Source organism: Zonotrichia albicollis, unplaced genomic scaffold, assembly GCF_047830755.1.
Source record: "Zonotrichia albicollis isolate bZonAlb1 unplaced genomic scaffold, bZonAlb1.hap1 Scaffold_83, whole genome shotgun sequence".
In the NCBI taxonomy this organism is placed as follows: Eukaryota; Metazoa; Chordata; class Aves; order Passeriformes; family Passerellidae; genus Zonotrichia; species Zonotrichia albicollis.
The window spans coordinates 779,409-794,887 of record NW_027428460.1 but is presented as its reverse complement, the minus strand read 5'-3'; the positions used below and the strand labels follow the sequence as shown (position 1 = coordinate 794,887).

Sequence of the window (15,479 nt, the reverse complement as noted above, 5' to 3'; positions counted from 1 at the left end):
TGACAAAAAAAAGGGAATTAATGAAGGAAAAATGACAGAAAAAAGGCAATTAATGAAGGAAAAAATGAGAGAAAAATGGGAATTAATTAAGGAAAAAATGACAAAAAAAAGGGAATTAATGAAGGAAAAATGACAGAAAAAAGGGAATTTTCAAGGGAACTAATGAGGGAAAAATGAAAGAAAAAAGGGAATTAATTAAGGAAAAAATGAAAGAAAAAAGGGAATTTTCAAAGGAATTAATTGAGAAAAAATTACAGAAAAAATGACAGAAAAAATGGGAATTTGTTAAAGAAAAATGAGAGAAAAAAGGGATTTAATTATGGAAAAAATGACAGAAAAAAGGGAATTTTTAAGGGAATAAATTAAGGGGAAAATGACAGAAAAAAGGGAATTAATGACAGAAAAAAGGGAATTTTCAAGGGAATTAATTGAGGAAAAATGACAGAAAAAAGAGCATTAATTAATGAAAAAATGACAGAAAAAAGGGAATTAATGAAGGGAAAAATGACAGAAAAAATGGAATTTTCAAAGGAATTAATTAAGGAAAAAAATGAGAAAAAAGGGAATTTTCAAGGGAAAAAATTGAGGAAAAATGAGAGAAAAAAGGGAATTTTCAAGGGAATTAATGAAGGAAAAATGACAGAAAAAAGGCAATTAATGAAGGAAAAAATGACAGAAAAATGGGAATTAATTAAGGAAAAAATGACAAAAAAAAGGGAATTAATGAAGGAAAAATGAGAGAAAAAAGGGAATTTTCAAGGGAATTAATTAAAGAAAAAATGACAGAAAAAAGGGAATTAATTAAGGAAAAAATGAGAGAAAAATGGGAATTAATTAAGGAAAAAATGACAAAAAAAAGGGAATTAATGAAGGAAAAATGACAGAAAAAAGGTAATTTTCAAGGGAACTAATGAGGGAAAAAATGACAGAAAAAAGGGAATTAATGAATGAAAAAATGACAGAAAAAATGGAATTTTCAAGGGAATTTATGAAGGAAAAATGACAGAAAAAAGGGAATTAATGAAGGAAAAATGACAGAAAAAAGGGAATTAATTATGGAAAAAATGAGAGAAAAAAGGGAATTTTCAAGGGAATTAATTGAGGAAAAAATGACAGAAAAAAGGGAATTTTTAAGGGAATTAATGAAGGAAAAAATGACAGAAAAAAGAATTAATTAAATAAAAATGGCAGAAAAAATGGAATTTTCAAGGGAATTAATTGAGAAAAAATGACAGAAAAAAGAGAATTAATTAAATAAAAATTACAGAAAAAAGGGAATTTTTAAGGGAATTAATAAAGGAAAAATGACAGAAAAAAGGGAATTAATTAAGGGAAAAATGACAGAAAAAAGGGAATTTTTAAGGGAATTAATTAATGAAAAAATGACAGAGAAAAATGGAATTTTTAAGGGAATTAATTGAGAAAAAAATGACATAAAAAAAAGGGAATTAATTAAAGAAAAATGACAGAAAAAAGGGAATTAATTAAAGAAAAATGACGGAAAAAAGGGAATTTTCAAAGGAATTAATTAAGAAAAAATGACAGAAAAAAGGGAATTAATGAAGGAAAAAATGAGAGAAAAAATGGAATTTTTAAGGGAATTTATTAATGAAAAAATGACAAAAAAAAGGGAATTTTTAAGGGAATTAATTAAGAATAAAATGACAGAAAAAAGAGAATTAATTAATGAAAAAATGACAGAAAAAATGGGATTAATTAATGAAAAAATGACAGAAAAAAGGGAATTTTCAAGGGAATTAATTGAGGAAAAATGACAGAAAAAAGGGAATTAATTAAGGGAAAAATGAAAGAAAAAAGGAAATTAATTAAGGAAAAAATGAGAGAAAAAATGGAGTTTTCAAGGGAATTAACGAAGGAAAAATGACAGAAAAAAAGGAATTAATTAAGGAAAAAATGACAGAAAAAAGGGAATTTTTTAAGGAAAAATGACAAAAAAAAAGGAATTTTCAAGGGAATTTTTTGGGGAAAAAAGGGGGATTTTGGGAAAATTAAATTTTTGGGGATTTGGGAATTTGGAATTCTTAGATTTTTGGATAAATTTGGATTTTTTACCCTCCTGCCTCAGGTCCAGGCTCTGCTCCAGCTCCTGCACGGGGAGGGCGCGGTCGTGGCCTCGGCATCTCCTGGCTGGAATTTCCTGCAAAAAAAGAAATAAAAATAAAATTTTTTATTATTAAAAATAAAATTTTTTTTAGTTTTTAATGGGATTTAAGGCTGGGAATTTTTCGGGATTTTTTGGGAATTTTTTTGGGTGAAAATAAGCCCAAAATTCAAATTTTTTTACAAAAAATCCCCTAAAATTCCAATTTTTTCTCATTGAAAATTCGAATTTTTTCTCATTAAAAATTCAAGTTTTTTCAGTGTTTAATGGGATTTAAGGCTGGGAATTTTTCGGGATTTTTTGGGAATTTTTTTGGGTGAACATAAGCCCAAAATTCAATTTTTTTGAAAAAAAAATCCCCTAAAATTCCATTTTTTTCTCATTAAAAATTCAAATTTTTTCAGTGTTTAATGGGATTAAAGGCTGGGAATTTTTCGGGATTTTTTGGGAATTTTTTTGTGTGAAAATAAACCCAAGATTCAAAATTTTTAGGAAAAAAACCCCTAAAATTCCAATTTATTCTCGTTAAAAATTAAAAATTTTTCAGTGTTTAATGGGAATCAAACGTGGGAATTTTTCTGGATTTTTTGGGAATTTTTTTGGGTGAAAATAAGGCCAAAATTCAAATTTTTTTGGAAAAAAATCCCTTAGAATTCCAATTTTTTCTCATTAAAAAATCAAATTTTTTCAGTGTTTAATGGGAATCCAACGTGGGAATTTTGCTGTGTGAAAATAAGCCCAAAATTCAAATTATTTATGGAAAAAATCCCCTAAAATTCCAATTTTTTCTAATTAAAAATTCAAATTTTTTCAGTGTTTAATGGGAATCAAACGTGGGAATATTCCTGGATTTTTTGGGATTTTTTCTGTGTGAAAATAAACCCAAAATTCAAAATTTTTAGGAAAAAAATCCCCTAAAATTTAAATTTTTTCTCATTAAAAATTCCCAATTTTGGGGGATTTATTGAGAATTTTCCTGTAATTCCTTATTAAAAAAAAAAAAAAAAAAAAAACAAAAAATCCAATTTTTTTTCCATTTTTTTGGGGAATTTTCCTGCCAAAAAATCCAATTTTTCCCCATTAAAAATCCATTTTTTTTATCATTTTTTGGGGAATTTTCCTGCCAAAAAATCCAATTTTTCCCCATTAAAAATCCATTTTTTTTATCATTTTTTGGGGAATTTTCCCACCAAAAAATCCAATTTTTTCCCCATTTTTTGGGGAATTTTCCTGCCAAAAAATCCAATTTTTTCCCGATTAAAAACTCAATTTTTTTTTCATTTTTTGGGGAATTTTTCTGCCAAAAAATCCAATTTTTTTTTCTCATTTTTTGGGGAATTTTCCTGCCAAAAAATCCAATTTTTTCCCCATTAAAAACTCAAATTTTTTTCATTTTTTGGGGAATTTTTCTGCCAAAAAATCCAATTTTTTCCCCATTCAAATTTCCCTTTTTTCCCCATTTTTTGGGCTCCAAACCTGGGAATTTTCCTGGATTTTTTGGGAATTTTCTGTGGAAAAAAACCCAAAAATTCTGATTTTTACTCATTAAAAATTCCCAATTTTGGGGGATTTATTGAGAATTTTCCTGGAATTCTTTATGGAAAAAAACCCAAAAAATCCAATTTTTTTTTCATTTTTTGGGGAATTTTCCTGCCAAAAAATCCAATTTTTTTCTCATCAAAAATTCAATTTTTTTTCTTTCTTTGGAGAAATTTCCTGCCAAAAAATTCAATTTTTTTTCCATTTTGGGGAATTTTCCTGCCAAAAAATCCAATTTTTTCCCCATTAAAAACTCAAATTTTTTTCATTTTTTGGGGAATTTTTCCTGCCAAAAAATCCAATTTTTTCCCCATTCAAATTTCCCTTTTTTCCCCATTTTTTGGGCTCCAAACCTGGGAATTTTCCTGAAATTTTCTGTGGAAAAAACCCCAAAAATTCCAATTTTTACTCATTAAAAATTCCCAATTTTGGGGGATTTATTGAGAATTTTCGTGGAATTCTTTATGAAAAAAAAAAACAAAAAATTCAATTTTTTTTTTCATTTTTGGGGAATTTTCCTGCCAAAAAATCCAATTTTTTCCCCATTAAAAATCCAATTTTTTTTCATTTTTTGGGGAATTTTCCTGCCAAAAAATTCAATTTTTTCCCCATTAAAAATCCAATTTTTTTTTTCATTTTTTGGGGAATTTTCCTGCCAAAAAATCCAATTTTTTCCCCATTAAAATTTCCTTTTTTTCCCCATTTTTTGTGCTCCAAACCTGGGAATTTTCCTGTTTTTCAGGACATTTACAAGGCACAAAAACTCTTTGAACCAAAGCCTTGACCACCCAATAATCCACCGAATTTTCATGGATGTGACGCCGCAATTCCAGAAAATCCTCGCCCTGGAAGGAAAAAAAATTCAAAATTAATTCCAAAATTTAAAATTTGGGGAAATTTTCCAAAAAAAATCCCAAAAATTTGGCGCAAATCCTTAAAAATTCCACCAAAATTTCAATTTTTTACCCCCAAAAATTCAAATTTATACCAAAAATTCAATTTTTTTGCCTCAAATCCCCCAATTTTTTCTCATAAATTCCCCAATTTTTTTCCCAAATTTTCTAAAAATTTCCCCCCAAATTTTTGAATTTTCCCAATTTTTTTCTGATTTTTTCCCAATTTTTTCTCACAATTTTGCCCCAATTTTCCACAATTCCCCCAACATTTTCCCAATTTCTTCCCAATCTTTTCCCCCAAATTTTCTCTGATTTTTTCCCAAATTTTTCCCAATTTTTTGCACATTTTCCCCACATTTTTTCCTTAAAAATTTCTCAATTTCCCCCCAATTTTCCCCTAAAATTTTTCCCAATGTTCAATAAATTTTCCTGATTTTCCCCAAAATTTTCCCTCATTTTCCCCAAACTTTTACCAATTTTTCCTGATTTTTTCAAAAATTTCCCAAATTTTTGCGATTTTTTCCCAAATTTTTCTCAAAATTCTGATTTTCCCCACAATTTCCCCGGATTTTCCCCAAATGTTATCCTGATATTTTCCAAATTTTTCCCAATTTTCCCTCAAATTTTCTGACATTTTCCCTCAAATTTTTCCTGATTTTTCATCTAATTTTCCCAAAATTTCACCCAAATTTATCCTTATTTTCCCCCATTTTTTCTCCCGATTTTTCCCTTTTTCCCCCCACTTTAACCAATATTTTCACCAAATTTTTGTTATTTTTCCTGGTATTTTCCAAGTTCCCCATTTTTTTCCTGACTCTTCCCCAATTTTTTACTAAAATTTCCTCCAAATTTTCTTAATTTTTGTCCAATTTTTTGCTAAAATTTCCACCAAATTGTCTCAATTTTTGTCCAATTTTTCCAAATTTTTTCTCGATTTTCCCCCATAGTTTCCTGATTTTTTCCCCCAATTTCCTGCCAATTTCCCCCATAATTTCTCCCAACCATTTCCCAATTTTCCCTAAATTTTCCTCCATGTTTTCCCCAATTTTTTTCCCTAACTTTCTCCCAATTTTCCCCAAAATTTCCCTTAATTTTTTCCTGATTTTCCCCCAAGTTTTCCTCAAAATTTTCCCAATTTTTTCCTGATATTTTTCCAATTTTAACTCTTGCTGTGTTCTTAAGTTTGTTATTTGCTCCCCCCATTTTCTGTATTAAATGGTTTCTCCCTTTCCCTTAAGTTTGTTCGTTTGCTCCCCCCATTTTCTGTATTAAATGGTTTCTTCCTTTCCCATGACTTCCTGTTGCTACCCTGCCAGTTAGGTTGCCATGGAAACGAAACTGCTCCTCCCCTGGTTTCTCTTATAAAGTGAAAGTGTCTCCTCCTTAGGCTCAGTCAATCTCTCCTTTTCTCCTCCCAGGTTTCCAGAATTTTCTTTTCTCTGGGAGTTATGGTTGGCTGTAGCCCCGGAGCCGCTCCTCCCTGGCCTTCGCCCCTCACCAGCTAGCCGGATTCCAGGGCCGTGGACGCCCCCGCGCAAATTCTTTCCTAGTTTCGCCTCATTCCCTCACCCTTTTGTGAGGGACGCCATGAACGCCCTCAGGGGGGCTCTGGTGCTGCACAGCGCCCACACCCTGCCGGCCATGAACGCCCTCAGGGGGGCGCCCACACCCGGCCCGCCATGAACGCCCTCAGGGGGGCTCTGGTGCCGCACAGCGCCCACACCCTGCCGGCCATGAATGCCCTCAGGGGGGCGCCCACACCCTGCCGGCCATGAGGGACCCCCTCAGAGGGGCTCTGGTGCTGCACAACACCCACATCCCGGCAGCCATGAGGGACCCCCTCACATCCCGGCAGCCATGAACGCCCTCAGGGGGCTCTGGTGCCGCACAGCGCCCACACCCTGCCGGCCATGAACGCCCTCAGATCCCGGCAGCCATGACCTCCCTCAGGGAGGCTCTGGTGCCGCACAGCACCCACACCCTGCCCGCCATGAACGCCCTCAGGGGGGCGCCCACATCCTGCCGGCCATGAGGGACCCTGACAAACCTCGGCAGCCATGAACGCCCTCAGGGGGCTCTGGTGCCGCACAGCGCCCACACCAGGCCCACCATGAACGCCCTCAGGGGGATGTGCACACCCGGCCCGCCACGAGGGACCCCCTCAGATCCCGGCAGCCATGAACGCCCTCAGGGAGCTCTGGTGCTGCACAGCACCCACATCTCGGGAGCCATGAACTCCCTCAGATCCCGGCAGCCATGAGGGACCCTGTCACATCCCAGGAGCCATGAACTCTCTCAGGGGGTTCTGGTGCCGCACAACACCCACATTCCTGACAGGCATGAACGCCCTCAGGGGGCTCTGGTGCCGCACAGCGCCCACACTCGGCCCGCCATGAATGCCCTCAGGGGGGAGGCTACACCCGGTCCGCCTTGAACGCCCTCACATCCCGGCAGCCATGAACGTCCTCAGAGGGGCTCTGGTGCCGCACAGCGCCCACACCCTGCTCGCCATGAACCCCCTCACATCCCGGCCCGCCATGAACGCCCTCAGGGGGGCGCCCACACCCTGCCGGCCATGAGGGACCCTGTCAGATCCCGGCAGCCATGAATGCCCTCAGGGGGGCTCTGGTGCTGCACAACACCCGCACCCTGTCAGCCATGAGGGACCCCCTCAGATCCTGGCAGCCATGGACGCCCTCAGGGGGCTCTGGTGCCGCACAGCGCCCACACCCTGCCTGCCATGAACACCCTCAGATCCCGGCAGCCATGAACGCCCTCAGGGGGCTCTGGTGCTGCACAGTGCCCACACCCTGCCGGCCATGAGGGACCTCCTCACATCCCGGCAGCCATGAACACCCTCAGGGAGCTCTGGTGCCGCACAGCGCCCACACCCTGCCCGCCATGAACGCCCTCACATCCCGGCCCGCCATGAACGCCCTCAGGGGGGCTCCGGTGCCGCACAGCGCCCACATCCCAGCAGCCATGAACTCCCTCAGCTCCTGGCAGCCATGAGGGACACTGTCAGATACCGGTAGCCATGGCCTCCCTCAGAGGGGCTCTGGTGCCGCACAGCAACCACACCTCGCCAATATTTTATCCATTTGTTCTCTATTCCCGTACCCCTTTGTGCAGTATCAGATGTCCCCACGCCGGTTTGCCGTCCCTGCCCACGTGCTGCAGGAAGGCCTCGGTGCAGGCGGGCCCGCCGTGCTGCAGCACCGCCCTCAGGGGGGCTCTGTCCATGCCCAGGCCGATGCAGGCGGTGCCGCACAGCGCCCGCACCCGGCCCGCCATGAACGCCCTCAGGGGGGAGGCTACACCTGGCCCGCCATGAACGCCCTCACATCCCGGCAGCCGTGAACGCCCTCAGGGAGCTCTGCTGCCACACAGGACCCACATCCCGCCGGCCATGAACGCCCTCAGGGGGGCGCCCACACCCTGCCTGCCATGAGGGACCCCCTCAGATCCCGGCAGCCATGAACGCCCTCAGGGGGGCTCTGGTGCCACATAGCGCCCACACCCTGCCCGTCATGAGGGACACCCTCAGAGGGGCTCTGGTGCCGCACAACACCCACATCACGGCAGCCATCAGGGACCCCCTCACATCCCGGCAGCCATGAACGCCCTCAGGGGGGTTCCAGTGCTGCACAGCGCCCACACCCTGCCTGCCATGAACGCCCTCAGGGGGGCGCCCACACCCTGCCTGCCATGAGGGACCCCCTCAGATCCCGGCAGCCATGAACACCCTCAGGGGGCTCTGGTGCCACACAGCCCCCACACCCTGCCTGCCATGAACGCCCTCAGGTGGATGCCCACACCCTGCCGGCCATGAGGGACCCCCTCAGGGGGGTGCCCACACCCTGCCCGCCATGAACGCCCTCAGAGGGGCTCTGGTGCCACACAGCGCCCACACCCCACCAATAATTTATCCATTTTTTCTCTATTCCCGTACCCCTTTGTGCAGTATCAGATGTCCCCACGCCGGTTTGCCGGCCCTGCCGGCCCTGCCCACGTGCTGCAGGAAGGCCTCGGTGCAGGCGGGCCCGCCGTGCTGCAGCACCGCCCTCAGGGGGGCTCTGTCCATGCCCAGGCCGATGCAGGCGGTGCCGCACAGCGCCCGCACCCGGCCCGCCATGAATGCCCTCAGATCCCAGCAGCCATGAATGCCCTCAGGGGGCTCTGGTGCTCCACAGCGCCCACACCCTGCCCTCCATGAACGCCCTCATGGGGGAGGCTACACCCGGCAGCCATGAACTCCCTCAGATCCCGGCAGCCGTGAACGCCCTCAGAGGGGCTCTGGTGCCGCACAACACCCACACCCTGCCCGCCATGAACGCCCTCAGGGGCCGCCCACACTCTGTCCGCCATGAGAGACCCCCTCAGATCCCGGCAGCCACGATCTCACTCAGGGAGGCTCCGGTGCCGCACAGCGCTCACATCCCGCCCGCCATGAACGCCCTCAGATCTCGGCAGCCATGAACGCCCTCAGGGGGCTCTGGTACCGCACAGTGCCCACACCTTGCCCGCCATGAGGGACCCCCTCACATCCCGGCAGCCATGAGGGACCCCCTCAGAGCGGCTCTGGTGCCGCACAGCACCCACACCCTGCCAATTTTTTCCCCATTTTTTCTCTATTCCCGTACCCCTTTATGCAGTATCAGGTGTCCCCACGCCGGTTTGCCGTCCCTGCCCACGTGCTGCAGGAAGGCCTCGGTGCAGGCGGGCCCGCCGTGCTGCAGCACCGCCCTCAGGGGGGCTCTGTCCATGCCCAGGCCGATGCAGGCGGTGCCGCACAGCGCCCGCACCCGGCCCGCCATGAACGCCCTCAGATCCCGGCAGCCATGAATGCCCTCAGGGGGCTCTGGTGCTCCACAGCGCCCACACCCTGCCCTCCATGAACGCCCTCATGGTTCGGCGCCGCCGCTCCGCGCTCAGCCCGGCGTGGTACACAGCGCACACCTGCATGGCTTCTCTTTGCCCTGCAAAAATCAACAATTCATCACTTTCCTTGCAATTCCAGCTTTTTCCCCTCACATTCTGTGAAATTCCCCAAAAATTCCCCAAAAAATCTGTATTTTTCCCCTCAAATTCCATGATTTTTCTGAAATTTTTGCCCACGTTTTCTTGAAATTTCTCAATTTTCCCGCCAAAATTCACATCTGCTTTTCCCAGACAGTCCCCCAATTTTTCATTTTCTCCCCAAAATTCCACATTTTTTCCCAAATTCTTCAATTTTTTCCTAATTTTCCCGAAAGTTTTCTCCAAATTTTTCCCTAAATTCCTCCAGAAATTCCAGATTTCCCCCAAATTCTCCCCAAATTCCCCAAGTTTTCCTCATTTTCCCCCAAATTTCCCCAATTTTTTCCCAAAATTCCCAAATTTATTTTCAAAATTCTCCAAGTTTTTCCCCAAATAATTTCAATTTTCTCCCCAAAACTGGCCAAATTTTCCCCCATTTTTCCCCCAAAATTTGTCCAAATTTTCCCCACATTTTCCCCCTAATTTCCCCAATTTTTTCCTGGTTTTGGACCCATAATTTCCAAATTTTCCTCCAAATTTCCCCCAAAATTCCCCAAATCCCCCCAATTTCCCCCTAATTTTTGGCCCATAATTCTCCAAATTTTCCTGATTTTACCCAATTTTTTCCCCAAATTTTCCCATTCCCCGCAAATTCCCAATTTTCCCTTTTCCCCCCAATTTTTTTCTAATTTTCCCCCTAAATTCCTAAATTTTTCTCTAATTTTTTCCTGATTTTCCACCAACTTTCCCCCCAAATTTCTCCAAATTTTCCACATTTTTTTTCATTTTTCCCACAAAATCCACATTTTTCCCAATTTTTCCCCTTATTTTCCAAAATTTCCCCCAATTTTTTCCCAAATTTCCCCCTTTTTTTTTGTGATTTTCACCCCCAATTTTTTCCTCCAAATTTTCCCCATTTTTTTCATTTCTCCCACAAAATTTACTGAAGTTTTTTCCCAAGTTTTCCTCCTTATTTCCCCAAATTTTCCCCCCAAACTTTTCCCATTTTTCCTCCAAATTTCCCCCAATTTTTTCCCAACTTTCACCCCCAAATTCCCAAATTTTCCCCCAATTTTCTTCAAAATTCCCCAATTTTTTTCTGATTTTCCCCCTAAATTCCCAAATTTTTCTCCAATTTTTTCATGATTTTCCACCAACTTTCCCCAATTTTCCCCCAAAATTCCCCCATTTTTTTCCATTTTCCTCACAAAATTCACTGAATTTTTCCCAATTTTTCCTCCTTATTTCCCCAAATTTTCCCCAAATATTTCCTCCAGATTTTTCCCCAATTTTCACCCCCAATTTTTTCCCTTCTCCCCCCAAACTCCCCAACTTTTCCCCAATTTTTTCCCATTTTTTCCCCAAATTTTCCCCATTTTTTCCATTTCCCCCACAAAATTCACCGAATTTTTCCCCCTTATTTCCCCAAATTTTCCCCATAAAATTCACCGAATTTTTTCCCAACTTTTCCTCCTTATTTCCCCCAATTTTTCCCATTTTTTCCCCTAATTTTTTCCCCAAATTTTTCCCATAAAATTCACCGAATTTTTTCCCAACTTTTCCTCCTTATTTCCCCCAATTTTTCCCATTTTTTCCCCTAATTTTTTCCCCAAATTTTTCCCATTTTTTCCCCCAAATTTCTCCCAATTTTTTCCCATTTTCCCCCATTTTCCTCAAATTTTTGCCAATTTTCCCCCATTTTTTCTCCAATTTTCACCCAATTTTTTTCTTTCTCCCCCACAAATTCCCCAACTTTTCCCCAATTTTTCCCCAAATTTTTCCCCAATTTTTTCCCCAAAATTCCCCAAATTTTCCCCAATTTTTTCCCCCAAATTTCTCCCGATCTTCATCCTCAATTTTTTCCCTTCTCCCCCCAAAATTCCCCAACTTTTCCCCAAATTTTTCTCCAATTTTTCCCCCAAAATACCCCAAATTTCACCCCCATTTTTTCCCAAAACTTTTCCCAATTTTCCCCCCAAATTTTCCCCATTTTTTCCCCAATTCTTTCCCATTTTTCCCCCCAAATTTTCCCCATTTTTCCCAACTTTCCCCCAATTTTTCCCCAAATTTTTCCGCAATTTTTCCCCCAATTTTCTCCCATTTCACCCCCAAGTTTTTCCCTTCTCCCCCCAAAATCCCCCATTTTTTTCCCATTTTCCCCCAAATTTTCCCCCAATTTTTTCCCCAAAATTCCCCAAATTTTTCCCATTTTTTCCTGATTTTTCCCCCAATTTTTTTCCCAAAATTCCCCAAATTTTCCCCCAATTTTTTTCCCAAAATTCCCCAAATTTTTCCCATTTTTTCCCCTTTTTTTTCCCCACCTTTCCGTGTTTCCATGCCGGGCACCTCAGGGAATTGGCTCTGATGAGCTGGGCCAGGCGCTCGCTGTCCTCCCAGCACACAATTCCCACAATTCCCAGAATTTTCCAAATTCCCAAATTCCTCCGAGCTCCAGCGGCGCAGCATCCGCAGCACGGCCTGCGGGGAAAAATCCGGAATTTTCACCAAAAAATTGGGGCTTTAGAACAGAAAAATGGTAAAAATATCCAGGAATTTGGCCCAAAAAATTGAGATTTTTTTTTGTAAAATTTCCGTTTTAGGGTAAAAAGAAAAATTGGGATTTTTCCCCATAAAAATGGCAAAAATATGGAGGAATTTGGCCCCAAAAAATCGCATTTTTTTCCCTGAAAAATTGAGATTTTTTTACACTAAAACGGGATTTTTACCAAAAAAAATTGGGATTTTTTTCCTATAAAAATGGGGAAAAAAAAGAGGAATTTGTCCCAAAAAATTGAGATTTTTTGCCACAAAATAAGAATTTTTTTCCCCAAAACAACAATTTTTTTCCCCCCAATAAAAAAGGGAATTTTCTCCAAAAAAATTGAGATTTTTTTTACCATAAAATGGTAAAAAAGAAGTTATTTGTCCCAAAAAATTGGATTTATTTTCCCAGAAAATTTGAAATTCTTTTTACCCTAAAACGGAATTTTTACAGAAAAAAAAAATTGGGATTTTTCCCCATAAAAATGGGAAAAAAAGAGGAATTTGTCCCAAAAAATTGGATTTTTTTCACAGAAAAATTGAGATTTTTTTTACCCTAAAATGGGATTTTTACAGAAAAAAAATTGGGATTTTTCCCCATAAATTTGAATTTTTCTCCCACAAAAAACTGAGATTTTTTTACCCTATAAACGGAATTTTTGCAGAACAAAAATTGGGAATTTTCCCCATAAAAATGGCAAAAATATCGAGGAATTTGGCCCCAAAAAATCGCATTTTTTTCCCTGAAAAATTGAGATTTTTTTACACTAAAATGGGATTTTTACCAAAAAAAATTGGGATTTTTTTCCTATAAAAATGGGGAAAAAAAAGAGGAATTTGTCCCAAAAAATTGAGATTTTTTGCCACAAAATAAGAATTTTTTTCCCCAAAACAACAATTTTTTTCCCCCCAATAAAAAAGGGAATTTTCTCCAAAAAAATTGAGATTTTTTTTACCATAAAATGGTAAAAAAGAAGTTATTTGTCCCAAAAAATTGGATTTATTTTCCCAGAAAATTTGAAATTCTTTTTACCCTAAAACGGAATTTTTACAGAAAAAAAAAATTGGGATTTTTCCCCATAAAAATGGGAAAAAAAGAGGAATTTGTCCCAAAAAATTGGATTTTTTTCACAGAAAAATTGAGATTTTTTTTACCCTAAAATGGGATTTTTACAGAAAAAAAATTGGGATTTTTCCCCATAAATTTGAATTTTTCTCCCACAAAAAACTGAGATTTTTTTACCCTATAAACGGAATTTTTGCAGAACAAAAATTGGGAATTTTCCCCATAAAAATGGCAAAAATATCGAGGAATTTGGCCCCAAAAAATCGCATTTTTTTCCCTGAAAAATTGAGATTTTTTTACACTAAAATGGGATTTTTACCAAAAAAAATTGGGATTTTTTTCCTATAAAAATGGGGAAAAAAAAGAGGAATTTGTCCCAAAAAATTGGATTTTTTTTTCACAGAAAAATTGAGATTTTTTTAGCCTAAAATGGGATTTTTACCAAAAAAAAAATTTGAGATTTTTTTTCCCATAAAAATGGGAGAAAATGGGAATTTGTCCCAAAAATAAATGGGAATTTTTCCCAAAAAATTGGATTTTTTTCCCTGAAAAACTGAGATTTTTTTTACACCAAAAATGGAATATTTACCAAAAAAAAAAATTGGGATTTTTCCCCATAAAAATACTGAATTTGTTCCCAAAAATTGGGATTTTTTTCCATAAAAATGGGGAAAAAAAAGAGGAATTTGTCCCAAAAATTTGGATTTTTTTTTCCCAGAAAAGTTGAGATTTTTTTACCCTAAAACAGAATTTTTACCAAAAAAAAATTGGGATTTTTCCCCATAAAAATGGGGATTTTTCCCTCAGAAAATGTGGGATTCATCCCGAAAAATTCAATTTTAAGCCCTAAAAATGTGGATTTTTCCCTAAAATTTGGGGCTGGATCCTAATAATCCGGATTTTTCCTTCAGAAAACGTGGAATTGATCCCAAAAAATCAAATTTTTCCCTCAGAAAATCTGGGATTCATTGCAAAAAAAGGAATTTTAAGCCCTGAAAATCTGGATTTTTCCCTCAGAAAATGTGGCATTAATCCAAAAAATGCAATTTTAGGTTCAAAGTACAGAATTTTCCCTCAGAAAATGTGGAATTAATCCCAAAAAATTCAATTTTAAGCCCTAAAAATGGGGATTTTCCCTCAGAAAATGTGGATTTTTTCCCAAAAAATTCAATTTTAACCCCTAAACCCGGGGATTTCCCCTCAGAAACTGTGGATTTTTTTCCAGAAAATGCCATTTTAAGCCCTAAAAACGAGGATTTTCCTCAGAATAATGTGGAATTAATCCCAAAAAGCGCCATTTTAAGCCCTAAGACCGAGACTTTCTCCTCAGAAAATGCGGAATTAATGCCAAAAAATTCAATTTTAGGTTCAAAGCACAGAATTTTTCCCTCAGAAAATGTGGAATTAATCCCAAAAAATTCAATTTTAAGCCCTAAAAATGGGAATTTTTTCCCAAAAAATTCAATTTTAACCCCAAGCCCGGGGATTTTTCCCTCAGAAAATGTGGATTTTTTCCCAAAAAAAAGCAATTTTAGGCCCTAAAAATGAACTTTTCCCCTCAGAAAATGTGGAATTAATCCCAAAAAAAGCAATTTCAGGCCCTAAAAATGAGGATTTTTCCCTAAAACAATGTAGGATTGATACTAAAAAAAATTCAATTTTAAGTCCTAAAAATAGGATTTCCCTCAGAAAATACAGGGTTAATAGAGAAAAAGCAATTCCAGGTCTTAAAAATGGAGATTTTCCCTCAGAAAATGTGGAATTTCTTTCCAAAAATTTCAATTTTAACCCTAAAAACGGGGATTTTCCCTCAGAAAATGCGGATTTTTTCCCAAAAATTGAATTTTAAACCCTAAAAATGTGGCTTTTTTTTTAAAAAAAATTTCAATTTTAACCCCCTAAAAACAGGATTTTCCCTCAGAAAACGTGGAATTCATCCCAAAAAATTCAATTTAAACCCCTAAAAATGGGGTTTTTCCCTCAGAAAATGGGGATTTTTTCAAAATGAAGCAATTTCAAGCCCTAAAAATGGAGATTTTCCCTCAGAAACTGTGGATTTTTTTCCAGAAAATGCAATTTTAAGCCCTAAAAACGAGGATTTTCCCTCAGAAAATGTGGAATTAATCCCAAAAAGCGCCATTTTAAGCCCTAAGACCGAGACTTTTCCCTCAGAAAATGTGCAATTAATCCCAAAAAATTCAATTTTAACCCCTAAAAATGGGAATTTTCCCTCAGAAAAATGTGGGATTAATCCCAAAAAAACCAATTTTAAGCCCTAAAAATGGGGATTTGCCCT

At 39.6% G+C, this 15,479-nt stretch overlaps 1 protein-coding gene across 1 annotated transcript in view; it reads right to left on the bottom strand.

The window, feature by feature from the left end:
- LOC106630511 (ATP-dependent DNA helicase Q4-like) overlaps nt 1–15,479 on the bottom strand; it is a 43,579-nt gene that overhangs the window by 3,288 nt on the left and 24,812 nt on the right. The window contains exons 9-12 of the mRNA XM_074534341.1: nt 11,898–12,054; nt 9,442–9,536; nt 4,381–4,506; nt 2,074–2,158 (exon numbers count right to left, since the gene is read on the bottom strand). Coding sequence (XP_074390442.1) covers nt 2,074–2,158; nt 4,381–4,506; nt 9,442–9,536; nt 11,898–12,054 — 463 coding nt within the window. The remainder of the gene's footprint in view (nt 1–2,073; nt 2,159–4,380; nt 4,507–9,441; nt 9,537–11,897; nt 12,055–15,479) is intronic.